The sequence below is a fragment of the Gymnogyps californianus genome, chromosome 17 (assembly GCF_018139145.2).
Source record: "Gymnogyps californianus isolate 813 chromosome 17, ASM1813914v2, whole genome shotgun sequence".
NCBI classification, from domain to species: domain Eukaryota; kingdom Metazoa; phylum Chordata; class Aves; order Accipitriformes; family Cathartidae; genus Gymnogyps; species Gymnogyps californianus.
In genome coordinates this window covers 8,441,385-8,466,693 of record NC_059487.1, presented here as the reverse complement: position 1 = coordinate 8,466,693, position 25,309 = coordinate 8,441,385, and the positions used below count along the sequence as shown (strand labels likewise).

Sequence of the window (25,309 nt, the reverse complement as noted above, 5' to 3'; positions counted from 1 at the left end):
CCGGCTCCGCGCCCAGCAGGAGAGCACGGGGCAGCAGCGCCGCCAGGGGGCGCGCGAGGCACCGGCCGAGGGGGGCGGCGCGGGGAGGGGCGGGGGGGGGGGCACTGCCGGGACCTCCCCACCCAGCGCCCGCGGACACCGGCGCGGCCCGGCCCCGGCCGCCGCCAGCGCCTCCGCCCGCTCCCGCCGCCAGCTGCGGCCCGCGGGGCGGGGCGCCTCCAGATGCGCCGCCGATCCTGCTACCACGCCATTGGCTCCTCCGCGCCGGGCGGCGCTGCCCATTGGCCCGGCGGCAGCGCGGCGGCGCCGGCGATAGGTGGGAGGCGGTGCCGGGGCGTGGCTAGCCGCGCCCGCCCGTCCCGTCCCCCCCCTGCTCGCCCGCCGCAGCGCCGCGGCGCGGCCCCATTTCCCGATGCTGCCGCGGGCCGCAGCGCTGGCGCCGGGCCCCTCGCCGGGGCCTGGGCCTGGGCGCAGCTCGCCGCTGCCCGTCGGCCTCGAGGAGGAGGAGGAGGCGCCGCGGGGCCGGGCCATGGCGAGCGGCGGCGCCGAGAGCGTCCCGCGCCGGGCGGAGGCGGCGGGGCCGCAGGCGGAGGCCGCGGAAGAGCCCGAGGGCGGCAGCCGGCGGTGGGGCGCGCAGCACGCCGGGGCCCGCGAGCTGGCCGAGCTCTACTCCCCAGGTGAGGGCGGCGGCGGCGGGCTGCGCCCCGCGGGGGCGTTTGGGGAGGAGGGCGGGCGATTCCCCTCGGGAGCCGGCTCCCCTCAGGGGCCGGGTACCTCGGGGGGGCGGGGGTGGCTGCCCTCAGGGGCCGGGTACCTCGGGGGGGCGGGGGAGGTGGCTCCCCTCAGGCCTGGCTCCCCTTGCCCCCCCCGCCCTAGATGGCCTCTCTGCGGTGAGGCAGCGGTGTCTCCCGGCGCGGCTTCAGGGAGCCCCGGAGGCGCGGGGGGGGGCCGGGCTGGGCCCTGCCGGCGCTGGGCCCTGCCGGGCGAGGCGGCCCGGGGCTGTGGGCGGTGGGATGCCGCATGCTGGCGGCCTCACGTCCGTCTGCTGCCCGCCCTCATCTCGGCCTGGGCAGAGCTGGTGAGCGTGGCTACTTAAAGCAGGTCTAATAAACGGGCTGTGCTGCTGGGGTGGAGGCTTTCAAACTAGAAACTGCCCAGCATGAATGCTCTTCCGTTTAAAAACAAACAAACAAAAAGTTAACCTTTCCATCCAAGAGCAGATGTACAAATTTGGTTGCTAAGCAAGGTAACAACAGAAGCTTTCACTTCAGAATATTTGTTCAGTGAACCACTCTGAGATACCCAGTCCTGTCACCTCAGAAAGGGGCAAGGGTTGTTTGAATTTTTGTTTTGGTCTTGTCTTCCTGAAGGTTGCTGTTTGTCAGAGCTCAATGAAGTGACAGCAGCTATTCGATTATGCTATGGAAATAACTGCAAACTCCTTATAATAAAATATGTCATTTGTTTTTAGCTCACAGTGTGAGCAATGCTAGGTATTCTTGCCATTCCCAGTGAATTCATTTGCAGGTGAAGGATTAGGAAAGGGAAGACATGTTTTCAGCATCTTGCAGTTTCCAGCAGGTCAGCTGAACAGCTTAGCTTTGCACGTTCAAGGCAATTACTGGAAAAGCAGGTGCTCTTACTTGCACAGAGCCAAGTAATGATAAGAAAGCAAAGGCATTCATTAGTTTATCAGTTTTCTAGACTGTTCAGGGCAGGTCTGCCCATTTCAGCTTGTATTGGTCACCTCTTCCTTGCCTTGAGAGAAGGTGGTGTGTGATGTCTTTCAGCTGGTCTAGATGCCCAGTTCTGATCCAGACAGTGACTGATTCCTGTGCTTTACAGAAAAGCAATCACTAACTTTACTATTGCACTGTGCTCTTGCTCATAAGGAAAAGATTTTCCTCCCCAAACAACTTGCTACCCTTATCTATAGCTGTAGATGGAGGTTCCTGGGAAGTCTGTGAAGTAGTATATGTATGGTCATATCTATCAGCAGTGAGCTGTGATAACACTAGATGTGCAATTTTCTTCTGGCATTACATAAATAACTTACATAAACAACGTCAGAATATGTGTTAAGGTGGAAGAACATGATGTTGAACTAATGAATTCTTAAGAAAGGGGATTACATATAGTTGTGCAGAGTGAATATGACTCTGGAGTATTTCCATGACTTCTTTAAGCATATAATTTGTGGCTTTGGCACCTTATTCCTTCATGCAGGACATACTTTTAAATTTGAGTGCTCTTTAAACACAAGTTATTGGTGCTGACTCTGCTACTTTGACTGATTCGCCTTCCTGGTCTGTCCAGAGCTGAGGCTGCGTTTCTGGACTGAGATATCTCCAGACAGTCGTCTTGGGATCCCTGTGTTCAGAGTACAGTGGTGTTTGCATAGACTGAACTCATGGGACCTGCTGGGAAGGAGCCTAGTGTTTCCCCGCAGTCAGCTAATTGTTCCGTGAGGATCTAGCTACTTAGCTCTTCTAATCAGGGGGTGGTTTTCTTATGCAGGAATTGAGCATTAATTAACTCTTTCTTTTATTACTCCAGGGATCTCTTTATAGAATCTCCCACATTGTGACCTGATGCTGTCTTGAAATATACTTGTTCATGTGTCTTAATTCAATTTTACAATTCTCTCCTCTGCTACTGCAGAGGATGTTAATTTATAGACTCATGGTCTTTCTAGAGCAAAACTCTGAACTGTAAAAGTCTTTGTTCATGCATCTTTAAAATACTGCATTGTAGGCACGTTGGATATACTACTGATCCTCCTTTGATGTTCCTAGTTTCCTTTTCATTGCATGGTATAGTTGAGAAGAAGGACTTGATTTAGCATTTAGGAGGAGAAATTTAATCAGGCTGTAGGTCAACATAGGAGTAGTAGGTAAGAAGCTCCTGTCCTGAACACATGCCAGACATGTGAGTATGCCTCTGCTCCTGTGAGAGGATGCGCACCTTGCATGTGGTCCTTATTGATTGTTCCCCTGCACGTTGCTTTGCCTCAGACTTGAGTGGTGCAAAGTGAGTAAGGCTGCGGGAGGGAGTGGCGAACGGACTGTGGGGTTAACTGCTCTGGGAAGCCCTGGGCAAGAGACAGCTGTGCTGACTGGCCCCCTGAAATAGGTGAAGACTGGCCTGTCTGCTCTTGAGCATGTTAAGAGCTAACTACAGCCAGGGCCCTTCTGGGCCAAGGTGGCAGCTCAGATCTCCTTCATGGATTTAGGCATTAGAGGTCTGTTTCTGATGCCTTAATCCGTATGGGTCTCACATTGAGCGTTCCCTTGCTCTCAGCATCAGTGCCTTGTGAGGCTCTAGCAGTGATTGACAGGCAGAAGCTTTCCGCTGCTAATCTGAATACTCAAAGTGTTACCATACTCTGATGTGTCTGTTCTCTTTTTATAGACAATAAATGAGGTTTTTGTAGAGGTACAAAGTAGCACAGCAAGGTACAAGAGAGAATTTGTGCCAGTTCTTTCTCTTTGCTTATTCTGTCTCTTGCCATCTCGGAATGGCTGAGAGGTTGTAGCCTTCTGCCTGGGAGCAGGAAGGCAAAGACAAGACTGCAGGAGTTAGGTAAGCAAGCTTAAGAAGTATACTTGCAATGTTAGGAAAGCAATTCTAGGGCCACCAAAATACAAGGTGGTGCTTTTTCCTGTTAGTACAACAGCTTTATTTACAAGCTCTGAAATTTTAAATATTACAGATCATAAGGTGATTTAACTACAGGGCATCTGAGGCCAGAAGTTTGTTCCCAGATTCAGCCATACCAGCAACACTGAATATTGAGTGAAATGCAAATTTGAAAAAAGATGTGATGCAGAGGAACGTTATGCCAGCAACTGCAGGGAAAAGGAAACTAGAACAATGTGAGATGATGTCTGATTTGTCCCTGTTATTTGGGGAAGGGCAGAGGGAAGGGGTTAGTAGTGGCTTGGGGAAGAGGGATGTCATTTAACAAAATATGCACACCTCCCATGGATAAATAAGTTTCCATTTCAGTTCCCTGTCAGACAAATGGAGTGAGTCATCCAGGGAGTAGAATAGTCTGTCTGTATTATTTCAGACTTCAAAATGTCCTCTCGGATAAAAGTAAAACATGCTTTTTTCCTTTTTTTCCAACAGGAAAGAGACTACAAGAATGGATCTCTGTCATCTTATGCTTCTCTCTGATCTGTTTCAATTTTTACAATCTTCTCTTCTACTTGCGACTGGAACACACGCCCTCTGTTATTGTTGGGATATGTAAGTAGGAGCTGTTCACTGCTGTGAACAAGGCAAGACTGTTGTAATGCTGGAAACAAATGTGTGATCTTCTAGGCTTGACTTCCTACTGGAAAAGGAGAGGGACGTTTGTGCATGTGCAGTTGTAGTGCCTCTGAAACCAAGACCATCTGCAAAAATTGTTACTGCTTTCTGTCTTTCATTTCAGTGGCTTCACAGTATCTCAAAGGTGAAGTTTTTAACATAGCTATTGAAGTTTGGTGTTCTTATGTAGTCATTGCAAGTGTAAGGACTATTGAGAGGGGAAAATAGCTGTCAGGACTGTCAGAGTTGTAAATATTTTTGTCGATCAATGTATTTTTTTTCCAAGAACTTTTCAGAAAGCAAAAGCCCAAGAGAAATCTTATAAAAGGTGTTTCAGGCATCAAACTGGCTTGATTTCAGGGGACTGATAACTAAAACCGAGTATTTTGGAGTATTATGCTTTCATGTCAGGATGTGAAGTTTGGCCTTTATCCTGAATGATGACTTTTTTTCCAGCAATATAAGAAAGTCGCAGCTTTCTTGTGGTAATAAATGTGACTCTTGGTCTCTTATTACTTTGTTTGATTGGAAGCGTAGGCAAGCCAGCTCAGTCTTGTATCTTTGCCTTAGATGTGTAGAGGTGTGTAAGTTGGCCGGATCTCGGCAGTACAGAGCTAGCTGGTCTAGATGCAGTGTGAGTTGGTGATTTTACCTTTTCAGTGAAGAAGAGGAAGAACTAGTAAAGGATTCTAGTTTGATGCTGTACAGCTTTACCGATAGAATCGGGAATTGCGTGGAATTAGCTAAAGGAAAAACTTGTCTTGGAATAAGCTGGCTGTGAAAAGGGACTCCGCAACATTCGTTACACCATTCAAAGCCTAAACCTGTGTACAACTTGAATGTTGCTTAACACTCAGAGCAAAAAGTGTCGGTGTTTACCTGAGCTTTGTGTTATTAGAATAGTATTGAAATGCTGTTGCACAGAAACTTTCTTGAGAACAGGCAGAAGAGAGGGCAGTGGAGCAGGCTGAGCTGAAGCAGGTGGCCATCTGTGGCTGACCCAGTCTCTTGGCATTATCTGGGCAGCAAATGTTACTGGTAGCTGTGTGGCCATGTATCTATGGGAGGGGATGCGGGAAAAGGAAAGAGGGTTAAATTTAGAAATCGGAAGAGTCAGCTCTGCAGTGCATACCTTTCATAACTTTCTGGTAAACTTCTAATATGGGATGAAGGAGGGAAGAGAATAGTAACTAAGCATTTCACCAGTCTTCTACTGTACTTGCGACGCACATTGAATGCAATATTAACTTCTTGTGGAGTGTGTATAAATGTTTATATATTTTTTATAGGAATTGCCTTGTTAACTGAAAGGAGAACAAGTGGTGTCATTCATTAGGACACCATATAAGCTAGCTACAGATGTTCAGCTTCCATGCTTTATAATAAAAGTAACTTTTCTATAAAGTGTGTGAGGTGGTATATGTTTTAGAAGAGAATGGTACCTTTTCATAATCAGTGTTGTATATTGCTAATGATTAAAAAAAGAAAAAAAAAACCAAAACCAAACCACAACAGCAGATTCAAACAGTGATATATGATAGATCCTATGAATTTTTGCCAAAGCTGAGAAGTGGTAATTCGTGATGTTTGTTTAAAGGTTATTGGCTTTGTGTTGGGGCCAAGAGGGAGCAGTGTCCTCCCGCTATGAATCATACCAGCTCACTTGGCCTAACTTAGTCTTGCGTACTCTCAGCTGATGAGGTGGAGGTGTTGGGAGGAATGGAGAAGAACATGGCATGAGAACTGCTCTGTAATGATGAGGACAGATGTAGACAAGAGAATCAGTAATGATAGTTAACCTGTAGTGCAATCTGTTTGCAACTGGCTTTCATCTCAAAGTTGGTATTGATAAAAGCTTGAGTTCTCTGATATCCTGGTTACCAGTTTAACTGATAAAGCAGCCAATTCACTGATAATATTATTTAAGTAGTAGTGAATGATTAAAGTAGCAGAATCTGGATTCTGTGTAAATAAAGGAGTGTGGAAATAACTGATAGTGTGTACAAAAATGAGTGCAATAAAATAATAAGTGCTGCACACTGTCTTGTTTTGCTGTCTTCCTTCAATACATTATTTCTCCAGGTAAAGTGTGAATGATGTCTATAATTCATGGTGATGATTAGGTTTTATTAAGTTTTGTGAAACTCATCTCCATAAATGTCCTGATTCCTAAATACCACATGCAATACAATGGATAAGATAGGGAATATTGAGTCACAGGCATCGTCAGATGTGTTCCCATTGAGAGCTTTCCTGAAGCTTAGATTGGCATATTGACCTTTGAGTTGAGATCACAAAATAAACATTGTGCTAATAAAGACATAGCTGTAGATCAAGTTCGCATCAGGTCTTTGGAAATCTGAAAGTGATCAGTGATCCAGTGGGCTGATCTGATCTACTGCACAGTTCATTAAGATGTGTTCTTGGGACCCCCTGTGTACTCTTATGTAAATATATATTTCCTTTAAGAAATAGGGAGTAGTTTGAACCTTCTGCATCATTTCACCTAGCCTAAACCCTATATGTATAATTAAAGGCTGTGTTCTATCTTTTTTTCATGCCTTTAAAGGCACACATAATTGTAACATGGGTAATACTGTAAATCTTAATCTAGAAGTTCTTGGGACAAAAAAGATCTGATCCTCCTCTTACTGGCAGTCCGAAAGCACTCACTTCCTTGTGTGATGTGAGCAGGCAGTCTGCTAAGAAATGAACTCACATGGCATGCTGTCATTTGCTGTGCTGAATCACCTACAGGTACTCATGCTGTGGAGTGAGGGAAGAACTGTGAGGCAAGAACTTTATAGTGTTGTTTTAGAATAGCTTTTGAACTGGGTTGTTTTCTGCTGACTAAAGATGATCTCGCCGGAAAGGAAGAGGCATGTGAGTCTCTTGTCTTCTGGGCCGGTTTAGCAGAGATCAGACAATTCCCTTCCCTTCCTCACTGTGCAAAAGAAAAAAAAAAAAAAGAAAAGAGAGAGTGGGCAGAGGATGGATTTCTTTTGTTGTTGTTGTTTCTGTGTTAAATCCAGAGATGCCCTATTCTGAATATCTTCAGCTGCTGAGGAGCTATGAAAATTTTCCTCTTCGTGCAAGCTGACAATCATGTAGATTGAATTTGGTATTTTATTTGCACGCACACATGCACACGGTTAACTCCAGGGCAGCCTTGGTTAGGAAGACTGGGTGTGATGGCGGTTTAATACCCCCATTTTTTCAGCTGCAGCTGAACCGTCCCACTGCAGCGGGGCACCATCCTAGCAGTACTGCAGAACCAGAGTAGCCTCTGCCACTGTAATAGAAGCTCACTAGTGCAGGGGACAAGGCTGGCATAGGTATTACTTGTGTGATAAGCAGAAAAGCCTCACCAAAACATGTAAGATTAAGCTTGAAAGCTCTTACACCTTCAGGTGAGTTTGTGGTGTCCAGCATATTATTCAATATACATGAGTTGTGTATATATAGGTGGTATATTAATAGCATCTAGATAAAAAGTTTGGCAAGTTACACCATGGATTCTGGTTTTCATTTTTTCCCTCCCTCCTCATGTCTTTGTATAGGGTTTTAAAGCCTTTTTTCCAAATTGGTTGACTTGTTTCTGACATTTGACTTTTATCTGCAGCCATATTTGTTCTTAACAGATACTGCTTATTGCAGTCTTAAAAAAAAGTAGTTAAGTTTGTGTTGTAACCTGTTTATATTCATAAGAACTGCCCCACGTAGGGCAGATATCTTTAGAAACATCTTGTGACACAACACAAGATACAATTAATCATTGCTGACTTCAGAGATGGGGAACTAATTTTTTTAAAACCGTTTGAGGTACATGTTTCATTATTGCAGATGTGGTGGGTTAGCCAGAGAGAGCATGCAGAAAGAAATTGCTTAGTTCACTTTCAAAATAGAAACTTGTTCTGATCAAAGCCCCAAACCTTTTTGTTTCAAGCTTGAGTAGCTCTGCAGAGCTGCACTTGGTTAGCTGCATTGCAGAGCCAAATGAATGTGTAATACATATGAAAGCTTTGGCACACATTGGAGTAAAAGTGCTCTAGAGACCATCAGTGCTCTATGAAATGGACTGCTCTGCATGTGGATCAGCTGCTTCAAAGTCCTGCTGCCTTACAGTGAGAGACAGAACTGTAACGATGTCACTTCACTTTGGATTTACTTTGTACATTAAAATGAGTTTCCACTTGAAATTTTGATTTAAAAGGTCCTTGAAATTACACCAAGGAAACCTCAGTTAACAAAGGAAAATTATCCTTTACTTCAGTGGTAGTCCAAATAAGCCAAATCTTTGTCACCTGCTGTCTCACCCCACCTGAGGTAACTATCAGTTACTTCAGAGCTGTAGGTAATAGCTGTGTTTTCTGTCCTAAACTGTATCATCTCTTAAAGATGGAGACCTCCCAAGTTGTGATTAAATAGGCAAAACTTTGATTCTACGTTTTGTTGCACTTTGTATTGCACAAATAAAATTGCATTGCACTAACGCAATTTGTATTGTATCTTCTTCTGTTGATCCATTTTGTAGTAGTTGTGTGTGTTAAGAGCTCTAGGCCTTTCCAGTGCCAAAGGATCCTGGAGGCTGTTGGTCTTGGAAGTGGAATTATGGAGTGCAATTGCTGGTTTGCACTCAGGCAGGTGATGCTGACACCAGTTATCTGTTCTTTGTGTGACTTTGATTAGGGGATTAACTTCTCAAGTGTGCTAGCAGCTGTTCTCAGGCAGGGTGGATGAAGGCTATACCCTGATGGGGAGAGGTGAGCCCTTCTCCCTGCCCGAGACTGCTTGCCCTGGTAGTGGAGGGAAGCTGGTGGCACGGCCCCATCTGTGCTTTCCCACTTGTGTGCATAGTGGACGTGCTATTGCTCTTTATGTCAGCAGCGGGGACTGGGACAAAGAACACTCTGTGTGCTTGCCGAGTTGTCAGGGGATCTCTTAAAGTTGCAGGGGACTTTGGCTCGAGGATTTAAGAACTATAGGTCTCAGTGGCCCTGATTCACTCAGAATAGTGCCTCTTGCAGTTCAAAACATGAACACATGTTGGAGTGTTGCCCTGAGGGAGTGGGTTATAGTGAGTGGTGACAGAGTGATCAGCTTCGGTGGAGAGAGTGCAGGCCTTGAACAAAACCAGCATTATGGCTGCTTACGTCCTGCGCTGGGCAAATGTTCAGGTATTAGGTCTCCTCTGGGTGCCAACCTGCATGCACAGAACTGCCCCGTGCTCCCGAGAGCTGAGCTCGCCCTGCTCGATTCCTGGGAGCGTTTTAAATGGATAAAACTGGAGGATTAGTTTGACTAGTCATACTAATGAAAGTATTGGATTTTTTTTTTTTTTAGTGAGGGAAAATTTGCTCTTGGTTTTCATTTACCATCCATTGTTCTCTGTTCTTTTAATCGCTTTCTTCTGGGATGGCTTAATTGCTTTTTCTAGTAATGCATTTTGGGGGGAAAGTACACACAATGGTACTTTTTGTTTAAGAACCTGAGGTCTAGGTAAAGTTGTCAGGAATTTGTAATTTAAATGTGAAGGGTGCTTCACAAGCACTCCATCAGCTGGAGAAATAGGATAGGATATAGGAATAGCTAGTAGGAATAGCTTCCTTTGTGTTAATAGACTAAGATTAAAGACATGAAAATAAAATTTGGCAGTTCATATCGTTAAGTTTATCAAGTAGTGATTCTTAGCCAAGTCATGCTTTTGGTAGATGAATATTTGCTTTAGGATCTGCTGCTGTTCAACTGCAGGGGAGATGGTACCCTGATTCCTTGGGGATCTCCTTTTACTGGTAGCTTCTGGCAGTGTCGCAAGCTGCGTGGTTTCTCCTCCAAGGCTGGTGTTCAGGTCTGTCGCAGTTAGAGGTGTGGCGAGAGGTGTGCCCCATTCTCAGGCGGCATTGCTGGGAGGCAGTGAATTATATGGCTTTCCCATAGTGGGGAGTAACTGGAGTATATGGGGGAAGGAGAAGAGATGTCTGCTATATGAGTAGCCTGCCAATCTTGTAAAATAAGCTTGTGTGACTTAGGATAGACTTTTCCCGTCTCTGGAGTGCATGTGTTACAGACATGGCTTATCTGAAAACCCAATTATAATGTAATAGAACTACTATATATAATAATACATATAATATCCAGGCCCTTCTTTTATTTCATAGTTCAGCTGTGTTCTCTGCTGATTTGCACTGTTAGGTCCAGTTCTGACTGAATGTTTCTCAGCTTTAGCCAAAATTATTAACTCTTCTTTTTTGGTTTTAAGTTGCTACACTTTATACTTGTTGAAATGTTCAGGGATTATTTTCTTAGCCTCATAACTTGCCATAGTATCAAACCCCTGCCTTCACTGTACTGAAAGCCACTAAATACGGAATGCAGATGACTAAGGCATTTTATTTTTATAAGCATATAAGTAACAAACAACTGTTACTTTAGCATATTGATTTTTAGAAAACAAAATTTTTTCTGTTGTGGAATTAGCCACTCCTCCGACTCTTTAGTGCTGTAACATTCAACTAGTTCGTACAGTCACTGACTAAAAATGACTGTACTTCTCAATGATGTTGCACAATAGCATCGAGTTATTTAATAACATCTTATGCTGGTTTTTTTGCCTCCAGAGACTCTAACTGAATTTTTACAGTAAATATGAAACTTTATATACCCTACTGTAAGTCTTCTCGGTTACAATTTGAGAATTAGATCTATGCAAAGCCAGGCTTACACTTGGCTCTGTAAAATTTTGGTGAAGTGCAACTTTTTGTTGCAAACGTGCAAAATAGTTTTATCTCTTGAACACCTTGTACCTCAAATGTCCTGCTCTCATTTGGCTTCCTTCCGATTGTGCCTGGGAGCAGCCAGGTTGCAGGAAGTGGTATGTGACTTTCTCACAAGAGAAGCCCTTTGTTAAGGTTGCAAGTTGTAATCTCTCAATTTGGTACTTAAGCAAGGAAGAGGAGGAGTAGGGGCTTTTCTGTGACACAAACCCCTACATATTATCTGGTTTCTGAACAGAATACAAGCGGGAGCAAAACCATCTTGTGTCAAATATATGTTTGGGCCAGTTGCTCTTCCAGCCCTGCGACCCACCGCCCGGCAGGTGACTTGGCTGTCTCAGTGCCGGTGGTCATGTTCTGGCATGTCCCCTGACTCAGACGAGAGGCACTTGCTTCCTCGGAGGTGTCCCGAGGGTGCTGCTGTGCCTGTAGGCATGCCTGCACCTGCAGGCATGCCTGCACCTGCAAGTACGGGGTGGCTGGAAAAGAACAGCCATTCTAGCAAATGTGTGTGTCAGTCATGTGTTCACTTATTTTAAAACATCTGCTACTGGTTGAAGTTCATTTGTACACCTTTGGTCTCCCTGTCTGCTAGGCCTTTTTCTTTTCTCCTGATTCAGCAGTCTACTTCCAAAACAAAGAAATCCCGGTGTTGGGAGCAAGTTCTGCAGCTTGCTTCTTAACTGCAATGCCTTCTTCCCCTCCTCCTGTGTTTTCTGAATACTCACTTCCTCTTCAGATATAAGCCATAGATGGGCTGATCCTCCATCCCACTGCTCAGCAGACTGGAGTAAAACTAATGAGTACAGAGCAGTATTTCTCTAATGCTTTACTGATCTTGCTTCCAATGAGTGTGTGAATCCACTGTTTGCAGTTCATATATATCTATACTGTGGATATCCTGCTTTTTCTGACTTTATGATTAACTCTTAATTCATATTCAGGGCTGTCAATCTTATCTCGCCCTCCCAACCTTGATGACAGAGCATGAAGATCTTATACCGCCTTAGAGAAGCAGCTGAACACCTGTGCCTTGGCTTTCCCATTTTAAGAAAAGACAGTGCCAGGTATCTGAGAATATTGAGTTCAGCTCATTGCTGTCTGATGTGCCTTCTGAGTCTGGAGATAGAATGCAAACAAAGTGTTACAATGCTAGTCATGTATAACATTTGGTACAGGTTTTGCTCTTTTATTACAACTCATCGTACACAACTGCCGAAGAGTGAGCAAGCCCTTCTGCAATACAGCTGAAATGTGATTTCTGGTAGTTAGGTTTTTTCAGATTGTCTTAGTATAATGCACTGCTTCAGGCACCCTTCATTCTTTCCTCTTAGCTTTCTACCAGCTGACATCGAAGTAACATGAGAAATATCTATTGAACTGTCAGTATTTTGCCTCTATTTTTTTTTTGTTTTTCCTGCTGTTATTTCAAGCTCTAATAATGCAGTGTGCTGCAGGCGATGCGGGTTAATAGGGTGATTACCTCAGCAGGAATGGTATTTTAGTTGTTGCAAAGTGAAGTGTTTTTTGTATATCTTTCCCCTGAATCAAGTGTGTTTGCTCTTTCAGCTGCTAGGTGCAGATCTAAAAGCTATTGTGCTCCACCCTGTCTCACTGTAGCTTACGTGTATGGTCTGAAACAAAAACAAGTGTACAGAATTTACTGCTTATAAAAAAAATAAGCTATCTTTAGTACAATAAGGTGATACATAAAGAATGAAGTGTCGCCTGCTGTATTTAAGAGTTTGGGCCAACTAGATAATGGATTCAGCAGTGGGGATTGATTTATAATATGAAAAGAAAGCCTTTTGGGGTAGTAGGTACCACACTAATCCTGATTTTATTTCTTCTCCCTTTTTGAAAATGCAAGGCGAGGGGAAGGACTGCAGGGGTGAGGGATCGGCTAAGCAAAAGGCAACCACAAGGAGGGGTATATCTGAAATATGCTGTGCTGCAGGCACTGTAGGTAACCTTCACCTGAAGGTGAAGAGCATTTGATCAATAGTAACAGAACAACCTTGTCCTCTTTCATGTTCTAAAAATTACCTGCTCTTTAGCAATCCTGATAATGTTACAAGAACTTAATTAAACTGGACTCTCAAGGCAGCTGACCTAAGTGTCCTGAGTGGAGTAGGAAAATCGGGCAAAGTCCAGATCATGACCAGGGTAAATAAGAGTTGTGTGATTTTATGGGGAACGATGCACATTTGTTGTTTTGTTTCCTGGCATATCTCAGATTGCTTTGAAGTTTCTGTGAGAGAGGGAGGAGTAACAAGATGCCTTGGAGTCAAAACAAGATGAACCAATATAACAACAATTTTAACTTTTGGTTTGGATTACAAGTGAGTTGGAATTGTCTTGCCTAACAGCAGGCAGAGGGGTACTTGCCTATCACAAAAAGCCTCAATACTATAAATGAGAAGCTGTGCTTGAAGAAAGTCTTCAGACACATAGAGAAACAAATGCTGGCTAGTGGAGGAGTAAGCCAGGAATTCTGCTAGCTTCACAGACGTCTGAAGAAGAGTTGGTGAGGCAGGCAGAGCAAAAAAATAAATTTCCTGCATCACCTCTGTTTTTGCAACTCCCTGCTGTTTCTGGTGCAAAGACTATGTTACAATGGGTGACTTCTGTAAACAACCCAATTTTTGTAAACATCAGCAGGAAAAAACTAAAGAACTATGTTCCAGCTGCTCTGACCTGGCTGTGTGACTACTACTCTGGTTTGCATGGACTCACAGGCTTCTCTGAGAACTGCCAGACATGCCAATAGTAAGTGACTGTGCCTTATGCTCTGAGCACCGGATGAGAGTAGGGAGTTGCTAACTGAGCTGCTTTGAACACATAATCTTTGTATTTCTGTTGCTGTGACTCATTTAATAATAGACTGCAAGATCAGTATATAGTGCTTTAATTGGCATGAACTTTGTGTATGATTTTGAGGGATTTGCACTGAGATCAGACGCTGTCAATTCCCAGGTATATCGTATTTGCACAGTACGCAGTAGCTATTTTGAAATCTGGGTCGTGCTTCTGCTGAATTCTTTTAACCAGACCTGCAGGTAAGAAGAGTGTGCTGCCTTCCCCTTTCAGAGCCTGAATGCTGGCTCCACAGAGAATCACCAAGTATGCTTGTATACATATTCACCCGGTGGTTGATCTCAGAAAAAATGAACAGAAAGATCTTTCTGATATTTTTATTAACCTGAAGGGACGACACTGCAGTGAAAAAGGATCCCGATTCTTAGTCTGGTTCGTTCTTCAGCAAATCTAGACTCCATCCAGACCTGGTTAATCTCTCTTGAAACCTGCTCAGAGCAAGATGTGCTGGCTTGAACTGGTACCTTTTGGGGTCTCTGTTCTTTAAGGAGCAGGGTCTGACAGTCCTAAATCCCTCAAGCATAGAGATCCCAAGGCGGTATCTCGCTCTTTGCTGTGTTGCTATAGCCATATTGCTATGCTGTATGCCACATTCCCCCAGCCTCTCTGTTAACAACAAAGGAACTTCTTTGGCAACCTTCTCTGAATTTTCTTCCTCAAAAGCATAAAGAGCCTGTCAGTAGAGCTCATGCAGGAGGGTGTCTCAAACTGTGTTGGAGACTTCATTACTAAAGGGATTGGGAACCTGGGCGTCAGACAACTTCTCCAGGTGAAGAGTGATAGGTGTCTGTTAAACACAGTCTGACAGATCTGTGACTAACTGGAAAATATACAGCTGTTCTGATCAAATAACATCTCTTACATCCTTACTTTTAAATGTCAGGAGTAACCAGAAGCTTGGATAGATAGATTATCCAGAACATGAAGGCAAAAATAGGGCTTTATGTGCAAGAACTGAAAATCACCTTTACTTGACCGCAGTTTTAAAGTTATTGTGGTTGGCAGCTAGAAGAATCTTTACACTTGTTCCAGCAACCTCTGTTTAATGGTATATCTAATGTAGCATGCAAATATCACAAGTGTACAATGTTCCTTACAGAGAATCGTTAGCATGGTTTCTGGGGCCTTGCCTATAGCTTTGCAAATGCCACAGTCTTGAAGTTGTTTGATGTTCCAGTCTTATTTTGTAAATAGTATTGCTGTACCCAGGAGTGGCTTCTTAATTAGTGCTTATCTGTAGTCATCGGAGTTCAGTGCTTCTTCTTTACAGACATAAGGGACCAAGGGAGAAGAGGAAGGGTCTGCAGATAGTATTATCTGTTGGGATAGCTTTAACAGCTATTTTATAGCCAAGTAATCTGTTAAACACTACTGAAGAGGGTAGGCAGATCTAAGTGATTCAGTTCTAACTTACTAGTATTTTCCATACCAGCAATTGTAAAGCTTGTCAAGCTGTTCTGTAGAAGACGGGCTAAACGCAAAAGTTGCTATAGATTTAATGAAGATTGTAACCGTCCAAATGGTGTCTTGTTAACCTCTTTTTCCTAGTTGCCAGACCTTATGTTTATTCAGATAGATCTCATGTGATTGTAAATATCTAAGAGGTAGATAAACAAGTAAACTTGTAAAACAAGTATAAAATGTGAATAAATCAGTAAAAATGCTTGTGTGTATCTAACCGTCTCTCTCCTCATTCAAGTTGCAGGAGTTATTACGGCTGACTTTCTGTCAGGATTATTTCACTGGGGAGCAGATACCTGGGGATCTGTGGAGCTACCCATAGTTGGAAAGGTTTGAGATTCTTATCCTTAAGCTTGAAAAAGTTATGAAATACTTTTCTGAAGCACTTCCAGTATTCCCAGCTGTGTTGGACAGTGTATATAAGCTGTATCGTTCTTGCAGTCTTGCCAATGTAACCAGCTCCCCCACCCCCAGAACCCTCCTCCACTACATGGCACAGTATATTGCTGGTGAAGTGCCGTGTTTACGCTTGGCCTAGGTGACCTGTGCAAGGTGACCCTGTTCCATTTTATCACTTTGTTTGAGGTTTGCAGTTTTGCAATACCGGTGTTCGCAGACCTTCCCAAGGTACTGTGGGAATGGCCTGTGACACCACAGGTGTAGAAACCTGGCTAGACTAGAGTAGATCTTCCAAAAGGCCAATAAACACAGAGATACGGAGAATTGTTCCTGTAGCTAAACTCTCTAAAAGCTGTCTTGTAAAACATGAAGACGCTCCAGTAAGGAATCTTTCCAGTTCTCTGTGCTACTGGCCCCTATTGTAAATGTAGTAGTATTAGAGTGGTGATGACTGAAGGTTTAGATTTGAGATGTATTCTACATCTGCAGCTACAAATGCCAGATGCTTAGTGGAAGGTGCACTGACTTCTATAATAAGCAATAATCTGTTTTTTAAAATAAACTTCTTCATAGCTACCATTAATTACTCCTCACAGTGCAATATTAGAAGGATCTCTATTAAAAAAAAAGTATATGGGATATTCCTTGACATTATGCAGAAATACATGAACTAGAACAGCAGAATTAAGACTATTGGTTTTAGGCTTATTTTTGTTCACCTTCAATAGACTTAACAGTCCTTGAATCCCTGTATCTGTGGACCATAGTTCAAAAAAAAAAAGGCACTGCAGGAGTCTATACACTAAATAAACAAGAGTTCAGACTGATCAGGACACCTTTGCATAGACTGTACATGATGTATGTGTTAAAGGCAAGTAAATATACTTGTTTTGCTGTCGCAGTCCTACCTATCACGTTTGCTCTGTCTCTGCTGGGATTGTGTATTCAGATGTGATTTCTACTCCTAGAGGAGACTGCTGTATAGTCTGTTTGATTTACATTGGTTTGTCTAGTCATTTAACTTGCATTCAGTCTGTTAATGCTGTCATCTGTAGCCCATACAAAATGTTAGGCTGAATTTTCATTTTTCTTAGTGTTTTCTTGGTTTATGCTGCTTAGCAAGTGAATTTGTGAATTTCACAGGCTTATTTTGTCTGTGAAATTAGGATGCTGATGCTTTGGTTTTGAGATCTTGAGACTAAAGGTCCTAAGTGAAAATTAAGAAGAATAAAACTGAAGCAATGAAAAACTGGATTTGAGTCTGGGAACTGAATTGCTTTGCAAATGTAAATCAAATTATTTGAAGTGTTGTCATCACAAAAGTTTGAATCCTGCTTGCATGCTTTGTACTATGGAACTCTCTTAAACTCAGTCATCAGATTAGAATGCATGTGAGGTTTTTTGGGTTTTTTATATTTTTCTTTCTAAGATCATTATTGAGCCATGGTGTCATGTTTATCAATTTGGTTTTTTCAGGCTTTCATCAGACCCTTTAGAGAACATCATATTGACCCCACAGCAATTACCAGACATGATTTTATAGAGACCAATGGAGACAACTGCTTTATGACACTAGTCCCGTTGGCAAACATGGCATACAAATTTGTTTCTTTTTCCCCAGGTAAGCTGTTACTTCTGACTTATGTGGATTTAGCATTTGTGTTGATATTTAAATGAACTTTTGTCTGTGTGAAGCTAGGAGAAATCGATGAATGTGAGATGACAAGTAATAGCTGTTGGAAGCATGATGCTCCTGGGAGGAGGGAGGGAAACTTTTTTCTTGAAGGTGGGGTGACTAGAAGGTGTGGGACAGCTAGATTCTCTAGCTCAACAGAGAATCCGTGGCTGAAGAGTCTTGCAAGGAAGCATTAGAAGTTACAGTAAATATTCTTTTTATAAGAGGGATCAAAATGTGTGCATATAGGGAAACCTCATTGTTCTAAAGTGTATAAAAATGCTTCATCTCTGTGTAGAAGTACTTTATTTGCAAACTCAAGTGCAAGAATTAAAGGATTAATTTAATTTTATAGATGGTAAACTCAGAGTTTAACTTCCTGTTTATGGCAAGTTGACAGACGTCGGCACTTACCGGCTGTCTTGTGACATTCTGGAATTGCTTATGGCTCACTGGCTCTCGTGACACTTCTGCCGAAGCAGCTTCGTTGAGGCCTTTGTTAGTTCCTGCAGCACCAGGCAGCTCTGTCTGGGCAAGACATCATTTTCCTGGTAGAAATTTACCTTTTCATAAATGGTATTTAAAGATACACATCTTGTTTTGCAGAGGCATTATATGAAACATGTCCTTGGGAGTGTTATGTCTTTGCCCTTATCATCTTCATAACCATGACGAACCAGATTCACAAGTGGTCTCACACGTACTTTGGTCTTCCGCGCTGGGTCATATTTCTACAGGACTGGCATGTTATCCTGCCACGGAAGCATCACAGGATCCATCATGTGTCTCCACACGAGACGTACTTCTGCATTACAACTGGTACTGCCATCTGGTTCATACTGCAAGCTCTCTTTAGTAGTCTAGTGCAATTCACCTGGCAAGATGTAATTTAGTGACAGCATGTTAAATACCTAGAAAATGGTGAAGTTAACTGTGCTCTTAGCTGCACAAGCTCTTAGCAAAACAATAGTTGGTTTTGTTGCATAAAAAATGTGGGGGGACGATTTGTGATTGGATAAAAGGTAACTTTCAGCCTGACGGGGTAGTCAGTGGTCCTGAGATCCGATTGCGTGATATCTTGGTAATCTCATGCTAGTAATGGATTTTGTTCATTACAGTCTTAAAGCTGTGGTTCCTTCAAAAGAGCGTGTCATCTGCAAGTGCAACTTACGCTTGAATGCTCATTTCTAAAGCAAGGCTTCTGGATTTTCAGCATTGATTCATTCTGATTTGGGCAGAGGAGTGGACAGGCTTGCAGAAAACTGGCTTTAGGTTCCTCTTATAGGTACATTCCATTTTATGCCCGCTGTACAGGCAGGTATACTCAGTCACCAGCGTTGCATAATCCTGTGTAAGTTACCAAGTTAGACAACGGGAAATAAACCACTCTGGTTCTTCACTCTGTCATTGGCTTTGACAAACAGTTTATGTCAGTTTTGAAATCTCTGCCAAGAAACAAATCTAGTTCCCATGACCAGAATGTCATGTAAAAACACGGTACAATTAAGAAGCCTGACTTGACAGATGATGGCAAAAGTCAACAAGATGATGGCCACCCTAAGAGCTTTTTTTCCATCCTACTACGTCCTGAAAATTTAAGCCTGACCATTATTAGTGGTCTTGGGCTAGTTGCTTTTTTTCCTCATTAAAAAAAAAAAAAAACCCAAAACCGCATGTGCTTCTGTTCACTCCATGCTTTCTGTAGGTGTTCATACCATACTAGCCTGACATAACCCAGCATGATAGATGGTATACTTGGGTTTTCCAGTGGAGCAAAGTGTTTCTGCAGCCCTAATTCTCTTTCTTCTAGGGTAGAAGTGAGGAGGAGGACAGAAATATGCAATCAATGTGCTATTTAAAAGGGGCCTTTACTGAGTAAAATAGGAGTAGTTATTGTAATACACTTGTTAGGGACTTAAGAGTAGATAGCCAAGTCCAAGGAGCATACTTGATTTCAGAGCTGAGCTGTGTACGTGAAGGTCTGCCACTGTATCATTGCCAGGGAAGGTGTCAGATAACAGAGCTTTCTGGCATTCCCAATGTTAAAGCTTTTGGACTGACTGCCATTTTTAGACACCAGGAAGGAGTCATCCATTCCTTGAGGGGTGATGGCTATGTTAATGAGAATTGCATGGGCTGACTTCCTAAAGGGCATCAGTATACAGGGAGTTGAGTGGAGCTGCAGGATCGCAGGTGAGCTAGGAAAGGTCATGTCCAACTACAGAAGGTGGCTGAAAACAGTGCCTGTTCAATAGATCGTTAAAGCTGTAGTTGTGTCTGATTAGGAATGATCTAGCTCTCTAGAAATATGATATTTTTCAGCAGTGAATATCCTGAATGTTCTCTCTCTTTAGTATTTCTGTCCCGTAATAGCAATACACATAGTCTAAGACATCACCAGCAAGAACAATTGTTTTCGTTCTGCTGGCTGTGTCACTCTGTGGGGATGGTACTCGGGTCTGGCAGAGCTGGCTCTGTGGCAGCTCTCGCGTGTTCTAGTCTTTCTCCTGCTATCCTGCGTTTTAGCTCTTTCCTCTAACGTGAACTGCTGCTCCTACCTTACTGTTTCCATTATGGTAACAACTTCTTCGTTCCTGCATCTCCTTTGGTTTTGTTTTCTTATGCTTTTTTTGCTTTTCCAGAAATGTACATGGAGTAAAGTATAACATGGTTACAGAACAGTTCTGTAAGTGTGGGATAACTAATTGTCCTGGTTTTGGCTGGGACAGAGTTAACTCTCTTCTTAGTAGCTGGTACAGTGCTGTGTTTTGGATTTAGTGTGAGAATGATGTTGATAACACTCTGATGTTTTAGTTGTTGCTAAGTAGCCCTTATCTTAAGCCAAGGATTTTTCAGTTTCCCATGCTCTGCCAGCAAGCAGGTGTGCAAGAAGCTGGGAGGGAGCATGGCCAGGGCAGCTGACCCCAACTAGCCAAAGGGGTATTCCATACCATGGAATGTCATGCTCGGTATATAAACTGGGGGGAGTTGGCTGGGAGGGGCGAATCGTGGCTCTGGCATCGGTCAGCAGGTGGTGAGCAATTGCATTGTGCATCACTGGGTTTTTTTCCTCCCCCCCTCCTTTTTTTGTTATATTCCTTTTCATTACTATTATTATTATATTTCATTATTACTATTGCTAGTATTATATTTTATTTTAGTTATTAAACTGTTCTTATCTCAACCCACAAGTTTTACTTTTATTTCCTTTCCTTTTTCCCCTCCCAGTGGGGGGGAGGGGGAAGTGGCTGCATGGTGCTTAGTTGCTGACTGGGATTAAACCACGACACTAATATAACCCTGTGTACATCCATCTCTTCCTTGTTGTAGGAAAACTTCTACAGGGAAATAACATTTCCTGGTGCTGCTTTCTTTTGGTTTTCCTAGTTTTACAATTGTTGTGGTTTAACCCCAGCCGGCAACTAAGCACCACACAGCTGCTCGCTCACTCCCCCTGCCCAGTGGAGGAAAGAAAAGGAAGAAAATAATAATGGTAATAATAATAATTATGATAATAAAAGAATTAGAACATGCAAAACAAGTCATGCACAATGCAGTTGCTCACCACCTGCTGATCGATGCCCAGTCAGTTCCTGAGCAGTGGTCCCTGACCAGCTTTCCCTCCAGTTTATATACTGGGCATGATGTCGTATGGTATGGAATATTCCTCTGGCCAGTTTGGGTCAGCTGTCCTGGCTGTGTCCCCTCCCAGCTCCTTGTGCCCCTCCAGCCTTCTCGCTGGCTGGGCATGAGAAGCTGAAAAATCCTTGACTTAGTATAAGCACTACTTAGCAACAACTGAAAACATTAGGGTGTTATCAACATTATTCTCATATTAAATCCAAACCACAACACTATACCAACTACTAGGAAGAAAATTAACTCTATCCCAGCTGAAACCAGGACAACAATATTTAGTAAGAGGCCTAAAATTACTATATAATACATTGTAATAAATGCCTGTGAAATTGCCTCTTCATACACTCTCCTGTCAGTTATATGTAGTTAGGTTGGCATCAAAATACAGTATCAGAAAATCAAGTCAATGTACTAATTAATATCCTAAAAGTGAGACAAAGCCCTTCTGAATTCAGAGCACAGGCTATTAAGCTTGTGTGAGTTCAGCCTCACAGTCTGTACAGTGCAACGTTTCTACAAAGCATTCAAAATACCCTAAATCTGTAGGCTGGGAAGGATGCATTAAACTCCTGTTGCATGCAGAACATGATGGCAGTTACTGCAATTTTTACATAAAATGGCAAAAGCCTGTCCTGTTACAGCCTTCCTGGTTACTTGGAAGCAGAAGTGCTCTCTTAGCTGAGTTGCACAGCTTTGGGAGCGTGCTGCTAGCGGTGCTGCCCTTTTAATCCAGGAAGTGTCCCATGTCAGCTACTGTTAAATGCAGCGTGGAACTACAATAAGATTTCTCCATCACAGGCTTCATTAGCAACCAGTTAGGCAAACTTTAATTTTGCCCAGGGAGAGCATAATACATTTAAGTACCTTAAAAATGAAAACTGGTGTTGGAACTATCTAAACTTGAGGCTTTATTTAAGAAAAAACTTTTAGTTTGCTGAGCCTTAGTTAGTGGTGTTTATGTCCCAAACAGAAATCGTGATTTTTATTTTTTTAATTATTTCTTTTTTCCTAGAAACTGTGGCAGTGATAATGTATTTGAGACTTCAGAGCTGTGTTGTGTGTATTTACTTTCTTGCTGTACTACCTAATGAGAAACACAGGGAGAAGCCGAGCTGGCTTTGTGAATGGGGAAACTAATCAGGGGAAAATAGTTGAAATTGTTGGGTTGAGGTTTTTGTTTGGTTGCTTAAATTTCAATACTAAATCAAGGTGCTACTAATACAAATGTCTTGCTTCTAGCACAAATCATTCAACTTTATGGTCCCTTTTCCGATAGCTTTGTGATGGCCATAGAGTAGTCCACCTCTGAACTCCCCTTACATTTACCTTGTGTTTAATTTAAAGAATGTTATTAAATAAACATTGCAAGACATTGAACTTTGGATGCTATGACAAACTAATCCATTTTTTTCCTTTGCAATCACTTAGGTTGGCTGAACTATCCATTAGAGAAGATAAGATTCTGGAGGTGTTTGGAGAACATTATCCAAGGAGTTACTGGGGAGAAGCCAAGAGCAGATGACATGAAATGGGCTCAGAAAATTAAATAACTTTTGCCAGCCTTCTGCAATCCTTAACTTGTTGCCAATGTTTTTTTAAAAAAAAAAAAAAAAGCCATCAGCCAAATTCAAGACCTGCAAAGAAATAACAGACTCTAAAGCACAAACTAAAAAGTGCTAACACAGACTGTAATGAAAAGAACTAATTCTTAAAACAATACTTGAAATGAAGATGGTTACTCTTACTGAGCACCTTTTCGTTTAGCCATGTCTGCTTACATCTTAGAAAATACTTCATCACTGTATCTCATAAGGCTATCGGGCAAGCCAGAAGGCAGGACAGTCACTCCATTGGTACATGGTGGCATAGTAAACGTGTTGTATCAACATTATTTAACACTTCAGAAATAGCTTGTTGCCTAAGACCTATAGGGAGAATGGTGACAACAGTTTGTCACTTCATGTTTGAGTCCAAATACACTGCATGAAAACAGTGTGTCAGAGTAATGGAAGCCTATAAAATCATCACTGTTCGATGCACTTAGTGATTGATAAACTTACAGCTCTATCTTCGCTATCGTGTTAAATCTAATTGATGTAACGTGGAACAGACTTCGAGAATCCCACTCCACCAGTGGGCCACGAATCCTCAAGTGTCTTCAGTTTCCCTTAAAATAAAATTGTTCTACTCTCTACATGGAATTGAGCAAACCGTTTCTGCGTAAGCCTTCAACTTAACAAGCCTCTGAGAAGAGGGAGGGCACCCAGTACAACACATGCTCACGTTTGTTCGTGTGGAGTGCTCACTGATGAGTCTTCTATTAAGTGTTTCCTACCCTGACAATAAATGTTTAAAATAGTTCTAGCATTGGGCACATTGCAAATAGCTGTATTCAAGAGCTCAAGGTATCAAACTTGTAATGTTAGAAGGGAAATGTCAATGACTGGTGTTTTGTTCTTTTTTTTTTTAAGGTGCTTGCTTGTTTCTGTAAATAATATAAAGCCTTAATCTCTTCTGGTGTAATGGAATAATATTTTAATGTGATGTTTGAATGTATATAATATATTTATAACAAAGCAGTTGGATAATACTAATCATGTTTGTTAAGTCTTGTTGCTGTTCTTCATTCATGCATTGTCAGCACTTAGTCCAAGAACTTGATCACTGGTTGCAAAATGCTTCGTGCTATTCCAGCCACCTGAAACACTTTGCAGCCTGTTAAGTCCTTGTTTAGGTTGAAGTGATCAATTGTTTGTCAGCATTGCAGGAGCTTGGCACTATATTATGCCAGAGTTCAACACCTTTCAAGAAGTGCAAGTGATTCTGCTTTGAATGCTAAGGAGTAACTCTGCTGGATTGCGGGGGAAGAAGTTCCCCTAAGAACATCCAACAGGCACTTTATCAAGTTAATGTCACTTGGATCTTGTTTAATTCTTTCCTAAATGAAAGCTTACTGATGGTCAAATCTAAGACTGTTTTCCCTTCCCTAGTTGTAAATTGTGTTGAATTCGAACTGTCTTTTCCTGAAGATCATGGTAAGGTGTTTTTGAGTCATAGGTTTAGACTGACCTTGATCTCAACTTCTTCAAATATGATGGACCACAACTTCTGAAAGGTTGGGACCTGGCAACTCTGCCTCAGTGGAAGCTGCTGAATGGAGAAGTGTCTGAGCTGGGTTCTGCAGATTAAAATTGCAGTTAGTACCTTGGTTACAAAATATTTAATGTGTTTAAATGATTCAGACCCTTGGAGAACTTTATACCATTACATGAAACTATTGTCTATTCCAGTTGTCACAGTCAATATCAGGTCTCCGTGTAGCTTTGACACAGTAAAGAATACTTCCACTTTAGTAGGAGTCTCAAAATGCATTTAGTTGAAATTGGAGGAAGAGAGAGGAATACTCCTTTAATGCTGCTATTGTGGAAGACAAGTGTGTGATTTCATACTATCTTTGGTGCAAAGAACAGGTTTTCCCCTTTTTCTCCCACAAACGCCATCAAAAGCCTTGGCAAAGAAGGCCATGTATAAGAACACACCGTGTGTAAGAACACAGAGCACCAGGGGAGCAGCCAGGAGGTTGCAGGCTTGGTTAGGGAAGATTGCAAGCTGGCAGGTTCTTTGTTAATTATTGCCTACTTCTCCCAGATCTGGGTGTTTAAGAGGTGCGATTCTGTACCAAACCTGTTGGCTCAAAGTTGCACCTAGAAGTAGTTTTATCTCTACTTGTTTTAATTTCCAGGCACTGACTGTTTAGCTTTATATTAAAAAATTGAGATGTGAATATAAAGTTGGGTGGGAGGAAAGGTAACTTCCGCTATCGTGGAAGTCAGTGTGGCGATCAGTACTCTGAATCAGTGAAGTTAGATCTGTTAATATTCGCTATTTGTGGCTGAAACATATTTTATATTTCTTTGGCATAACAGGTGTGACAGGTGTTGAACTGAATATATGCTGAATGCTGGTGAGGTGGGGATGCAAACTACCGTGTGTCCAGAGCAAAGAATGCTTCTCCTTCCTCTTCTCCCCTTCCAGTGTCAGTGTCCTGCAGTTTTAGAGGTGTAGGAGTGCTTAGGAAACAACATCTATTGCTGTGAGTACAAAGAACTGCAGTAGTTATTTCTGCCATCTTGACAAAAGTTTAAATTCACGCCTGCTTCTACCTTGAGAC

The 25,309-nt window shown here is 42.6% G+C and overlaps 1 protein-coding gene across 2 annotated transcripts; it reads left to right on the top strand.

Annotated features, from left to right (window-relative positions):
* Positions 1–503: 503 nt before the first annotated feature.
* Positions 504–24,422, top strand: PEDS1 (plasmanylethanolamine desaturase 1). 2 transcript variants are annotated; one of them, XM_050907066.1, is made up of 6 exons: positions 504–677; positions 4,132–4,251; positions 15,664–15,746; positions 17,301–17,445; positions 18,106–18,318; positions 22,567–24,422. In XM_050907066.1, exons 1-6 carry the CDS (start codon positions 530–532, stop codon positions 22,686–22,688), a joined length of 831 nt encoding a protein of 276 aa, XP_050763023.1. In that variant the 5' UTR covers positions 504–529; the 3' UTR covers positions 22,689–24,422. The 2 variants fall into 2 exon arrangements, with proteins under 2 accessions (XP_050763023.1, XP_050763022.1); XM_050907065.1 differs by having other exon boundaries at positions 15,664–15,755.
* The last annotated feature ends 887 nt before the right edge of the window (positions 24,423–25,309 follow it).